Below are 13,832 nucleotides of genomic sequence, written 5' to 3'. Positions count from 1 at the left end.
AGACTAGGGACTTTAGGAGTGGCTTTGCCATGACCCCAGGAGCAGTCAGAAACTACTGCTCCTTCAGCAGTCCCCTAAATAACATACCCCAGCTGCCATACCCCCATGGCACTTGTCAGCTGAGTGCATGGAAGATACCTTCTCGCTCGTGCACCTTTTTGGCTTCCCTAGCAACCCAGCTGATCCTGCTTCTGCTAAGTGACCATATGCTGCATTCTCATGGGTTGTCTGATATTACATAGGATTTAAAGATGAATGCCCATGGCAACAGGCCTTAAGATTGCCAGCAGTAGGGTCCCAGTCACCACTGGACCCAACCTCCCATTTGGGCTATGGTCTTCAACCATCCCTTTGGCTAAACGGTACAATCTGGTGTGCTAATTGTAACATTTCAAAGGCTATTCAAGTAGCCATTGAGTTGTTTCACCACATAAGAGGTGTTAGCAATATTAACAGACGTCACACAAATGGAATGATAAGTGTAAGTCCACCTGCTCCTACAATAGGGCAGTCTCTTGATTTAAATTCTCTCTGCTGCAGACTCTTCAGCGTGCAGAGCCTAGAACTGCCACTCCCTTTTCCTTGCCAGCTGCTGCATTCTCGGGCAGCCCAGTGGGGTCTGTGCTCCAGCTTGTCTCAGCTCCAGCACTTCTTGTTGCTCCTGGCACTGCTGTGGCATCCGCCAGGCTAGGCACCGACTGGGCTGAAACAATGTGCCTTCCACCACAGCCACCTAGCAAAGCTCTGCTCCAGCTGCCTTCTAGCCCCAGCTGCATTCGTTCTGGGTCCAAACTGGTGCATGGAGTGGAGCGGAACTCAGGAAAGCAGGCTTGCTGCTCTGCAACCACTGAAGGGGCCCCACTTAGGGAATTTGGGCGTTGTCAATCTGTCTGGCTACTTCCTGCTGAGCAGGGACGCTGCATTCTTGGGGGTATTTACTACAACATTTCAGGAGGTCTTGGTGAATCAAACCACATAAATCTCAAATAAATCCTCAGGTTCTCATCGTCTGTGGAGACAAAAACAGAACCTCCTATCCAAAACATCAAATTCTTAAGGCCATATTTTAAAGTCAAGATACCTTTCTTAGCAGTTCCTAGAATCAAATGTCTTTCTCCAGTCCAGAGCACAAAAGACAACACAGTCAACATATCATACATCTGTACACATTTATTTTTTAAAGCTATATACATTCTATCTTTTCCCAGTATATACGTCCCCTCCGGCCAGGGACAACCCTGTTCCTTTACCCCTCTTTCTCCGTTGGAGTTCCACTTGCTGCCAAACCTAGCGAAAGACGTCAGTATTAACACATATACCCCAATCCACCCTCACCTTCTGAGGGCGACCCCTCAGCATTCCCTAGTTCCTGATATCTCGGCTGGGACCTCCAATTGCCGAAATCTTGTGGAGACCTCCAATTGCCGCGCACCGCGCCCCCGTGTCTGCGTTCGATGCGCTTTTACCCAGTTACCGAGCTTCGGGCAAGGGGCCGGAGGTTAAAATACACAGACACACACAGACAGAGAGACAGCTCCCCCGCGGGACTTGGGAAGCCTGTTGGAGGAGGACAGATTCACAGGCAGGCTCTCAGTGTCTTTTCTCGCCAGTGAGGTCGGAGGCCGAGGGGATTCCTGCAGCCTGGTGAGGCCCGATTGGCCCCTAGCCTACGTCCTAAATCTAACGAATCAAGGGACCATGAAGATGTCTCCTACGAGGATCTCAGAAGACTGAGAGGTCCTCGAGGACTCAGGCATGGGGCAGAGCACGGGGTCGCAGGCCTCAACCATAGTCCTTGGGAGGCAGAGACGGTGAAATGCAAACCCAGAAATGTCCTGGACTTCAAGGCCAAACAGTTGTTAGGATTCAGGATTATACTGGTCTTCCCTGTCATCTGGCGGGATGTACCCAGGCAGGGTCCTAGTCTGTACTCAGGTGCAAAGGTCCCCTTAAAAGACAAGCTCCGCCCACTCCCTTCTCTCTTCCTTTCGGCTGTTCTCTCTCTACCCCCTACCCTCATCTCCTCTCAATCAAGTCCACACTCAAGCTCTGTCTGCAGGGCGTATTCTGTCACCAGCGGAGGTTTGGACCCACCTGCATGGGACACCACGAAGATCCCAGCTCATGCTGTATCTTCACAACAGTGAGGTGCTGTCTCAAAATAATAATAAAAACAACAACAATAATTGAAGAGGAAGAGAGGAGACAAAGAAGACACCGTGGGTTACTCTTGAAACATTTTTTTTTTTTTTCTGGGATGCATGGTGACATTGGTAACAGGACACTAGAGAAAGAGCCAGGTAACAGTCCATTCAGATGAACAATATCCCTGTCTCAAGTCTGGCCTTTCACCAACCAAAAGAGAATTGTTGAGATATGGCCAGTTTCATTTTTCTCTTTTCTTACCTTTCCTAGGGTCTGTTGTCACCTTTGCAGGTACTTGGTACAGTGTGTGTCACTGTGGCCCGGCATGGCCCAGAAGAGCCAGACAGGAGAGAGTGTCCATGATGAGGGAGGGGCAGGTGAGGCTCAGAGAAATCTAGAAATGGTAAGAAATAGCATTGGGCGTTTTATATCAGAACAGAAGAGAGTAGGAAGGAAGGTGCAGGGAACCCAGTGCTACTGACCGTGGACCCCTGTGTGAAGACAGGCAGCTTAGCATTGTCTGCTGGAAGAGGGGGGCCCTTAGCAACACCCCTTTATTTCATAAGTCCAAAATCATTGTCTACCAAGAGCGTGAACTGGACAGTGTCTGCTAGAGCTGGCCACTGGAGAGCCAGGGCAAACATGCCGTGATACCACAGAAGATGGGTGTGAGGAGCCTGGGGCTCAAGAGGAAGTGAGGTTGAGCGGTAGCCAGACTTCCCTATTACCACTTAACCTGAGGAAGGAGCTGTCCTTGGATGCTGTGCTCTCCGGTCCACAATGGCCGGCCACACCACACTCAGCTGTGGCTTGCCGGCCAGCTCCTCCTCAGCGTTCTCTGGAGCCAGCTTTCCTTTCTCACCAACTAGCCGACCAGGGACACTAGAACCGCTCACGTTTTGACTGTACCATCAATCTTGCTTGCCGCCCCCCGCCCCCGCCCCCCGCCCAGCATGCCTTTTCTCATCTCTGATTTTACTGAGCATTTCCTGTGAGATGCTGCCAAAGGCTTGCCCACTTCAGTTCCTTTGATTTTCTTTTGAGAAAAGCAAAATTTATGGCAGTAAAACTGGCTTCGACACAGGAACCATAACAAAGATCCTCATTCGTAACTGAACATAAATCATGCATCCACACGCTGCCTTCAGTCTGAACTTCCGAGGCTCGAATTTGGGAGAATACAGGTGTCGGCATAAATCTGCAGTTCTCCCCGGGTGAGGAACGATCAGGCCTGAAGTGCCGAAAGAGGAACCTTTGGAAATTTCTCCGGGGAATTCTCCTTTCCCCTCAGCTTACTCAACAGCATTTCACAGGAGAGTTCTTTGGATGCAGGTGTTTACTACAAACTAAGAGGGATAGCTTGATCTTTTCAATTAAACCGTAATCCTTGCCTTGGGGCATGACAATGACAGCGTCTCAGGCCAGCTGCGCAAAAGGCTTGCTTTGTTCTGCAGCTAGCGGGTCCTGTGTAGTGACTCTTCAAAAGACTAAGTTAGGGAGGTGCTTGCTGTTCAAGGTCCCGGCAGGGCCATGCAAGGATTTGACTGCTGTAGGCCTCATGTGATCTTCAGTGGACTGACCAAGGACAGGAAGGCTCCTTTGTTCTTGCAACAAAATACGGGGCCAGAAAACACTCAAGGGGAAGGTCTATTTTTGCTGGCAGCTTCAGGAGACAGAGCGCATCACGACGTGGTGCACCGTGGCTTGCGACACTGGGAGTTCACACCGCCTGGCCACCCTGTGGCTCAAACTGCAAGCTGGGTGGGCTCTACCTCCAAGATTTGTCCCAAGTGAGCCACCGTTGCGTTGCGAGTCACACTGAGGCAAAAGAGAAAGATAGGGAATGATAGCGACCCAGGGAGAACAGGCTGGGAGAGGAAGGGGGGTCTGTACCCCAGACCTGATGTATTTTTACCGCTGACATAGTCAGGAGATCTCCGGCTACACTGATAAGAGCCTAAGGCTGGGTTGGTGAGGTGTCTCTGCGAGTACAGCCACTGTTGACACTGGCACCCACAGTGGTGGAAGAAGACACAGGTGTGGCCCCTCGCCCACCCTAGTAAATAACTAAATGTAAGCCTCTCTCTCTATATATATAAAACCTAATGGCTCACAGAGAAGAATGCGTTTTCCCAAAGGCATCTTGTCAAAGATCATTAATAAATTGTGCTCACTTAGGGCCAGATGCTTCATTCTCAAAGACACCTCCGCCTAGACTATCAAGGGCAGTAACTAGACTGTACTCACTTGTGGCCAAAATGAAGCGCAGCCTTGAGTTTTTAGGATCTTTCCCCTAAAATACAATCAGTGCCTCTCCTAAATGCACTTTATAATCCCGTTTACTCAGAAAAATTCTTTAGCTTCTAGCATCACTACAAATTACCCTCTGCAGGCAAAGCCAGAAGGCAGAGGTCAGAAATGTTCCCCAGAAACCATTAGAGAGGCAACCTGGGAGCCAGAAGCATCCACTGTAGAGGAACTCACCCTCTGTGAGGCAGGGGGTGGCTCAGTGGGTAGAGGGGGTTGCTGCTAAGGCTGATGACCTAAGTTCAAGCCCTGGGAGCTACATCACAGAAGAAGAAAATCTACACATGGAAAGTTTCCTTTGACCTCTACACCCAAGTAATGGTGTGAGGCACCATGTGCCCCCCCCCATTCGTGCGCATAAATGTAACTTAATTTTTTTTGAAAAGCCCAGATATATTGGTGCACACCTTTAATTCTAGCACTTGGGAGGCAGAGGCAGAAGGACTCTGTGACTTTGAGGCTAGCCTGGTCTACACAGAGAGTTCCAGGACAGCCAGGACTACGTAGACAGACCATATTTCAAACAACAACTAACAATTAAACCCAACTTGCTTCCTATTTGGTTCTCCCAGAGATTCATTTCTTTGTGGTAGCCATGAGTCTTGGTTTGGCCTGGGTGGAGGTCTCAAGATGAACTTACTCCTTAAGCAACCATTGGTGTGGCGTGGAGCCCTTGGCTGGTGACAACGTCCTCCCTGTGGAAGCCCCACAGCCACCGCTCTCTGTTGACCAAGCGTCCAGCTCCACGAGCCTTTGAGTCTATTTCAGATCTGAACTATAAGACAGCAGGCCCTTTTAAATCTTTTCTTGCTCTCTTTCCTGTCTTCTCCCCACTGCTCCATTTCTAATCCTTACGTGGTTGAGACGGTCTCCCAGATGAGGAGCACCGTGGTTTACTGAAGGGCAAATGGCCTTGGCAGATTCGAAAATACCCCAAAGTCATTTTCCAAATCACCCTGCCCTCAGATTTCCCCTCTTCTGACTTTTCAGAGCCAGAAATGGGAGCCTTGTTAGAAAATGAGGCCTGAGATCTGCTAACTGCATCGAGCTTAGTAAAGCACAGTGCTTACTAGCTGCTGGAGTTTACTAGGTGGTATGAAGCAGTGGCCTGGGAAGTGGGGAGCCGAGGCATTTCTTATCAGCGTGACCCATTTTCACTTGGTGAGAAGCAACTTAAAAGAGGGAGGGAAGGTTTGTTTGTGCTTTAAGGATAGATAGAGTCCACCACAGTGGGGAAGGCACAGTGAAAGAGCATGCAGTGGCTTGTCACATTCTGTCCACAGTCAGGAAGCTGAGACTGGGCAAGACACAGGGCCATGCTACCAAACGTAAAAGTCCATCTCCAGTGGTTCACTTCCTCCGGCAAGGCTCCATCCACCTCCACAGTTTTCCAGAATAACACAACCAACTAGGGGCCAAGTGTTAAAACACACGAACCTGTGGAAGACACTTAACAGTCAAAACCACCGTTTGAGGGATGCAGGTATGATGGTTTGAATCAGAACTATCCCCCACGATCTCAGGCATTTGAGATTTTGGTTCCCAGTTGGTGTTGCTCTTTCGAGAGGGTTGTGTGGCCTCTCTGGAGGAAGTGTGTCTCTGGAGGCAAGCATTGAAACTGGGCACAGACTTCTGGTTTGCTCTGTGTCGGGCCTGTGGCTGAAGATGTGAGGTCTAAGTTTTCTCTTCCTGGCTGCCAGGCCTGCTGCCTGCTGCCAGGCTGTCCCTGCCATCAGGGACTCAAGGAGCCCTAAACCAAAATAAACTCATTCTTCTGGAAGTTGCCTTGGCAACATGCTACATCAAAAAGATCACATAGATCTATTTATTTCTGCAATTGTGTGCCACATAAAAAGTCTCAGAGCTTTGTCAAGTGCAGTGGTTCATACTTGCAGATCCCAAGCGAAGGAGGCTGAAGATGCCAGTTCCCAGGGCAGCCTGGACTGTTGTGCAAAATCCTGTGTCGATTTGCTTTTGAGCTTTTATTATGTGCTTAGTATTCGAATCTAAGGATCCAAAGATCGATTAGCCTGACCCTCTCAGGGCTCGCCACCTAGGTGAAAACCTAAGGAAGTAGCCAAGCAGAGGTGAGTTTTCTGAGTGCTGTTTGGAGGAACAGAAAGTGGAGCCGGGAAGCCAGGGTGGTGACCAAATTGGGTCTGTCTGACCCTGAAGCCAGCATTTGTTCAGTTGTGTGTGTGTGTGTGTGTGTGTGTGTGTGTGTGTGTGTGTGTAGACAGAGACAGAGATGAGACAGAGAGACATGGAATGACAGACAGAGACACTTTCCAGTGTTGGTCTGGCACCACAACCTCTCCATCCAGGAGAGTGGAGGGTGTTTTTCATGGGAAGCATAGTTAATCTCACATCTTGATATTAGACATCCTACCAAGGTGGAGAGCTTTCCCTGAATCAAATCGTTATCCTGATGCCCCTATCTCCTTTCCAGCCTAGAGTACTTATATCCAGAACCAGAACCCATCATCCATCACTACTGTGAGCCTTTCATTCCGTTTTGTTTTTTCAGACAGGGTTTCTCTGTAGACCAGGCTGGCCTTGAACTCACGTAGATCTGCCTGCTGGGACTAAAGGCGCGCCACCACTCCCTGACTGCCATGTGCCTCTGCTATATCCCACAGAAATCAGCTCAAATATTAGTTGCCTGATGTGGGAGTCCCCTCTGTGTGCTGTGATTACTATTAGTGAATCAAGAAACTGCTTTGGACCTATAGCAAGGCAGCACTTATGTAGGCAGAGAAAGCTAAGCTAGGCTGAATGCTGGGAGAAAGGAGGCGGAGTCAGGGGAATGCCATGGAGCCACTGCCACAGTAAGACATGCCAAAACTTTGCCGGTAAGCCACAGCCACGTGGCGATACACAGATTAATGGAGATGGGTTAAATTAAGATGTAAGAGTTAGCTAATAAGAAGCTAGAGCTAATGGGCAAAGCAGTGATTTAATTAATACAGTTTCTGTGTGACTATTTCGGGTCTAAGCTAGCCGGGCGCCTGGGAGCCAACAAGTACCGTACTCCAACAGTTGTCCTGAGAACCTTTTTCTTTAGAAGGTCTATATGGTGTCCCCTCTGAAGTTACGCCCACACTAGACTTCAGTGCTTGTCATAATGAAAGGACACTACCCCTCCATCCGAGGCTCCTTCTCTGGACTCCACATCCCTGTTTTGTAGTTTATTTCCGACAGTCAGTCGCAAGAACTTGGCGTTCCAGGATCTCCTTTCTATCTGTCTTTCATGTGTGGGTACCCTAAAGCCTTGTGTTCCCCCACACTCTCTGCAGTTCAGGCAGGGGCAAGAAGCAGAACCGCCACCCAGAAAGCAGCTGGAGTTCTTTCGCGGCTCATATTGTTCTACCTTCAAAATGGGCTCTGTAACTCCCCTACACCCCATGCTTATTGAATTGCCTAAGGGTTTTGATGTTCAGCAGTGCCAGAACAAAACGGGGAAGAGAACGCCCAGTGCATACATAGGAGCATCGCTGAGCTACCTGGAAGGGGGATGGACAGAAAGTCCTTCCCTCCTCCCTACTCCCTTCATAACCCCACCCCATGTAGCTTGAGAGCAGAGCCCTGCTCGGGAGCTCTCAGCTGAGAGTGTCCAGTGTCCTCAGCATCTCAGTGTGTCACAGGGGTCCCTGGCAGGGTGGGTGCACTGCAGGAAGACCCAGCAAAGCCACGGAGTCCTCCCCACTTAACAGAAAATATTTATCTTGTTAGATTTTATCTATGTTTTAAAGACTTTATTGCCTTAACGTCCAAGTGGTTTGCCTGTGTCTATGTTTGAGCACCACGTGTGTGCCTGGTACCTGAAGAGGGGGCATCCAATTCCCTGGTCTGATTCCCTGGTACCGGAGTTACAGATGGCTGTGAGCCTCCCTGTGGGTGCTGGGAATTGAACCCAAGGTCCTCTGTAAGAGCAGCCAGTGCTCTTAACGGCAACTCTCCAGCCCTCTGACTTGGTAGGTTTTAGACAGTCCTAGGCTGAGTTCACCCTGAAAAGAATGACAGCCATGTGAAGGACTAAAAGGCCTTTCCCTCCCACATCGAGTTTGCTTCTCTTTAAAGTGTTCAGAAACGGGGAGAAGCACACACTTCAATTACCCCATTCACTTCTCTGGCAGCCCCAGGTGGTACTTTGGTCCTTGCTACTCCGAGGTGGAGGCAGAGAGACGCTTGAGCCAGGAGTCTGAGGGCAGCCTGCAACACAGCAAGACTCCATTTCAAAAATAAAATTTTTATCTGTGAGAAAGGGCAAAAGCAGATATTTAAAAAATTCCATTTTGGAAGCCAGGCAGTGGTGGCACACACCTTTAATCCTAGGACTCGAGGAGGTGGAGGCAGGAGGATCTCTGTGAGTTCAAAACTAGCCTGGTCTACAGAGTAGGTTCTACAGGGCTACCCAGAGAAACTATGTCTTAAAAAACTAAAACAGAACAAAATGAAAAATAACTCAATTTAGGGTTTGGAGAGATGACTGGGTAATGAAAAACACCCATATTTAGGCAGCCTACCTCCTGTTCACCTCTCTCACGCCCTCTTCTGGCCTCTCCTAGGCACTGCACCACATTCAAAACCCCTCCCCAACGTGTGTGCATAATTAAAAATAAAATCTTAAAAATCGTTATTATTTTTTGTTACAGAGTCAAACTTGCTATGTAGCCAAGACTGACCTTGAACTCTGGATCCTTTTGCCTCCACTTCCCAAGCGCTGGAAGTGTAGGTGCCAATTTATGCTTTTCTGTATTTAAACTTAAAAAGGAGTTAAGACGTTTGAAAATAAAATCAGATATTTATGTACCCCATTAGTTTCCTAGGAAAACAACTCTGACTTCAAACCGCTCAGCTTTCATTGTAAGAAGAGTGATTCCCCAAGTGACACTTGTCTTAACAGGGCAGGTGATGGATGCCACAGTCACAATTCGGAAGCTGTCGGGACATTTGAGGGCAGACGTCAGGGCTAAGGAAAAGGCACCCTTCTCTATTTTAGACTTCAGGGTAGATTCAGTGATTCATTAGTTTTATTTTATTCCTCTTAAGCCTCTACAGCATGTGGGCTAATGTGAGTCATTCTTTTTTTCTTTGAGTACAGCTAGCTGTGAAAACACATCTTAGTCTGCCCCTCCCCCCAAAGGTTTGAGGGTCGGAAATGCAGGTGATTATCAAGGACTGCCTTTGATATCGACGTCCTTCTCTCCCGGGAGCCCTTTGAACTGACTTTGATATGCATGCGATAATTAAGAGGGATTCCTGCCTGGAGGAGCAGCCACTGTGGCCCTGCCTCTGGTCTCCTTCCACTGAGTCCTTGTTTTGAACTATTGATCAAAGATTTGAAGGGATCTGTTGTAGCCTGTGTGGGGTAAAGAGGAAGGAAACGAGTGGGCTGGAAGGGAGAAGAGGGGCCGCATCTGGCTATAAATAGTTTCGGAAAAGCGTGCTGGTCACACCCGGCCTGTCTCATTTAACACACAGTCCTTGGGCAGAATCGCTTCTCTTTCGCGACTTGCCGATTGCACCCCGCGTCTGGCAGTTTGCCCGGCAGGACCACTCAGCTCCGGGTTTGCAGTAGCCCAGCCTCAGAAGACGCAAGGGGTCCTGGGAACTTCCGAGAGACCTGACTGTCTGAAGGATGGTACTGGTGGCCTTGCTCGGACTCAGCTGGTTCTGTTCACCCCTGGGAGCGCTGGTTCTGGATTTCAACAACATCAAGAGCTCTACTGACCTGCAAGGCACTGGGAAGGTAAGTTCGGCTAGAGCAAGGCAACACTGAGACCTGCAGTAACCAGGACGTGTGTCAGGCAGGACACCCTCACCTCTAAGTCAACTGAGCTTGCACGTGAAACCCAGTTCTCTCAGGTGCCATTGACTTTGACAAGAGAAACCCGCAATCCCATCACTTGGGAGGCAGGGAAGGCAGAATAAGGAGCTGACAGTGAGTCAGAGGCCAGTCTGGACTGCAGACGAAATCTTTCAAAAAGCCAGGAAAACCAAAAGGCCATAGAGTGGTTTTCAGGCCAGGGCTCTGTCTTTGCCTACCAGTCAGTGTCTAATGAAAGCGGTACCACAGGCTAGGCCTTTAGTCATTTGCCTTCCTCACATCTCGAGACAGGCACAGCTTTCTATTTAGCAATGAGGAAGACAGGAATTCGGACCAAGGCTACAAAGCATGTACATAGGAGTTAGGGCTTAAAAGCATCAGGACACGACACATTATTGCAATAATCTACTTTACAGAATTGTTTAGGGGTCATTATCATTCATGTATACTATACATCATACTCTATTCTACATGGTGTGCACACTGCATACAGAATGAAGGATAATTCGGGGGGAGCTGGCACAGCGGACTTACAATTATATCTGTCATCTCTAAGACACACAAGAAAAACTGATTCTCCACGGAGAGTATAAAAACATTAAATTCTGAGTTTTGAAGTAAAACGGGTTGGAGGTTGGCTGGTCCATAATTGATTAAAGACAAGTTTTCAAACACAAGCAACCAAGGTCTTCTCACGGGGAGTTTGATGTATTCTTTTCTGGGAGAAAACCAATCATGCTGAAAAATTGAGATGGTGCCCAAAGCTCACCACAACATCTCAACAGCATCCTCCTCCCCACTCTACCCCAACCCATGCGTTGGGTGAAGACCTCTTCCGTCTCACTGAATTTCCTAGCCTGTGACAAGCCTGTCTTTGCAGGGCTCACAGTGTGCATCAGACAAGGACTGCAGTGTAGGAAAATTCTGCTTCACGCTGCACGACGATAGGTCGCTCTGTGCCACGTGCCGCAGAGCTCGGAGGAGGTGCCAGAGGAGCGCCATGTGCTGCCCAGGAACCATCTGTGTGAACGGTGAGTGACCCTGGGGCTCCAAGCTGTGGGGGCTGCCGTTGAAGGCACCCTGGGAGTCACACAGGCTAAGGCAGTTTGCGGGAGGCAGGCCCTAGGGTGTTCTTGGGGCTGGATGAAGGAGATCTGTGTAGCTGTCTGTGTTGAGGAAACAAATTATTACCTGTGGACACCTTTTACCGGTGGCATGGGTAATAAAATGATTCTGAAGGAGAGAGAGTCAAAGTAGGCTGGTTTGGATCTTCCCATTTACACTTGGGTCTTTATTGATTACTTTATTTGCTGTATGTGAACATATAAGCATGCTTACATGTGTGTGTGTACATGTGTGAGATACAGTGTATGCATCAGAAATATAAAATAGCAGGTAGAAGAGCTACAAATCTTTAACAATACAGTAACCGCACACCTGTGCTTGTCTTAGTAACACTGACTAAAGCTGGCTATCCCCCAGATGTTTGCACCGCTGTGGAAGACACAAGGCCAGTGATGGGCAGAAACGCTGATGACCAAGAAGGCACCTATGCAGAAGGAACCGCCAGACGGCCCACAGAGGAAAACAGACCGCAGGGGAAGCCCAGTGTTAAGAAATCACAGAGCAGTAAGGGTAAGGACATCATTCTGAGCACATTTTATTTGAAAAACAATTTTCTTGCTTCCAGCCTCACAGGCTGACACTAACTTCCTTCTCCATGTCTGTGAACTCTTGGAACAACTCAAAAGACTCTGCTGGCCAGGGCAGGACAAGACCCTTGTAATAAGTGCTTAGGAAAAAAATTTTCCAGTGTTCAATTACACACACGCATCCGTGCGCACACACACACACACACACACACACACACACACACACACACCCCTTTCACGATGTTGGGGTGTAACAAGTGCCATTTTCCCTTTCTCTAGCCTCAGCATACACAGATCAAAGTAAATGCATTCACTCCAACCTTGTACAAAATACAAAATGGATTTTTGTTGTTGTTTTGAGTTAGGGTCTGTGCAGCCTTAAATAAGACAAACAATAAACCCTATTAGGAAGGCTAGAGTTTTCCCTCATTGTGTGAGACCCATGGGTCCTGGTGGCTGTTGCTATTTTTAGGTTGTAGCCTTCATTCCTAGATCCATTAGAACAACACACACCCCCTTAACCCTTCTGCTGCCACAAGTAATGAATGCTGCCCACCTGCCACTAAAGTCGTGTCTAACCTGTTACAGGACAGGAAGGAGAAAGCTGTCTGAGAACTTCCGACTGTGACCCTGGACTTTGCTGTGCTCGCCATTTTTGGACAAAAATTTGCAAGCCAGTTTTACTAGAGGGACAAGTCTGCTCCAGGAGAGGGCATAAGGACACTGCCCAAGCCCCAGAAATCTTCCAGCGTTGCGACTGTGGTCCTGGACTAGTGTGTCGAAGTCAGGTGACTGGAAACCGGCAACAGACACGGCTAAGGGTATGCCAGAGACTATGACTGTAACACGGTTGTAAACCCGGGACTCACAGCCAGGCACTAATTTTATTATTGTTATTTTTTATTTTGTTTTTTTGAGATGGGGCTTCACTGTGTAGCCCCGGCTGGGCTGGAACTTGCTGTCAACCTGTCTATCTTGAACTCATAGAGATCCGCCTGCTTCTGCCTTTTGGGTACTTCTTTGGGTAGAGGGAGGAGTTCTCAGACAGGGTCTCAAAGTAAGCTATGTAGCCCAGGCTGTCCTCAAACTCACTGTCTTCTTACCTCAAGCTCCAGGTTGGGATAACCAACGAGCACTATACCCAGCATAAATATAGAACCAAACCTAGCAACTGAAATACACAGTAACCAGAGTACTATGAGATGCTTTTTGTCTCCTGTCTAGAATACTGACATGATTCTACAATAAAACGATTCTGATACAGCCAATTCAATCTGTCCAAATAAATCTTTTCTAAAAATTGAAATCGTATGTGGGTGTACCATGTGATCTTTTGTATACAGTGAACTGCCAAGCAGACAAATATGAATGTGCCCATCCCATAATTCAAGTGTCATTTCAGGTGAGGGGCTGCTACTTCCGAGAAAAAGCACACGCCTGTTCTTCTAGGTATTAGTATGTATTGCAAGCAGAAAACGGGTCAAAGAAAAAGTTTACATTGATGAAGTCACCTCGTTTTTTTCTTTTCTATCTTTAGACAGGGTCTCACTATGCAGCTCTGGTGGGCTGGTGTTCTGGAACTGACTCTGTAGACTGGTTTTGAACTCAGAGACCTGCCCATCTCTGCCTCCCGAGCCTGGCAGTCCCTAATCCCTAGAACACACTGCACCAGCATGCGGGGCAGCCCCTGGGAGACCCGAGTGACTTGCAGAGTAAACAGGAGACAGTAAGAGGAGGACAGGGCCGCAGTGCAGGGCAGAAACAGAATCCCCATTAACCTTTCCCCCATCCCAGCTTGCACTTATGTCTGCTAAACCCACGGTGAACTGTGCTCATAAATGCCACACTAAATTAAGTACACCTAAGAAAATAAGTATTCAATAGTTCAAGAGCTTTAT

The 13,832-nt window shown here is 48.4% G+C and overlaps 1 protein-coding gene across 1 annotated transcript; it reads left to right on the top strand.

Moving 5' to 3' along the window:
• Positions 1-10,093: 10,093 nt before the first annotated feature.
• Positions 10,094-12,773, top strand: Dkk4 (dickkopf WNT signaling pathway inhibitor 4). Its single transcript, XM_038324628.1, has 4 exons — positions 10,094-10,204; positions 11,163-11,313; positions 11,765-11,917; positions 12,523-12,773. Exons 1-4 carry the CDS (start codon positions 10,094-10,096, stop codon positions 12,771-12,773), a joined length of 666 nt encoding a protein of 221 aa, XP_038180556.1.
• Positions 12,774-13,832: the final 1,059 nt, after the last annotated feature.

Source organism: Arvicola amphibius, chromosome 4 (assembly GCF_903992535.2).
Source record: "Arvicola amphibius chromosome 4, mArvAmp1.2, whole genome shotgun sequence".
NCBI lineage: Eukaryota > Metazoa > Chordata > Mammalia > Rodentia > Cricetidae > Arvicola > Arvicola amphibius.
Note: the sequence above shows the minus strand (reverse complement) of the source record. Positions and strands in the feature narration are given on the sequence as shown.

Bases quoted from the DNA above. Each gene is read 5' to 3' on its own strand.
- Dkk4 (XM_038324628.1), top strand. From the start codon at position 10,094: ATGGTACTGGTGGCCTTGCTCGGACTCAGCTGGTTCTGTTCACCCCTG. The intron at 11,314-11,764 runs GTGAGTGACCCT...GCTATCCCCCAG, and splicing joins AGGAACCATCTGTGTGAACG to ATGTTTGCACCGCTGTGGAA. The intron at 11,918-12,522 runs GTAAGGACATCA...AACCTGTTACAG, and splicing joins GAAATCACAGAGCAGTAAGG to GACAGGAAGGAGAAAGCTGT.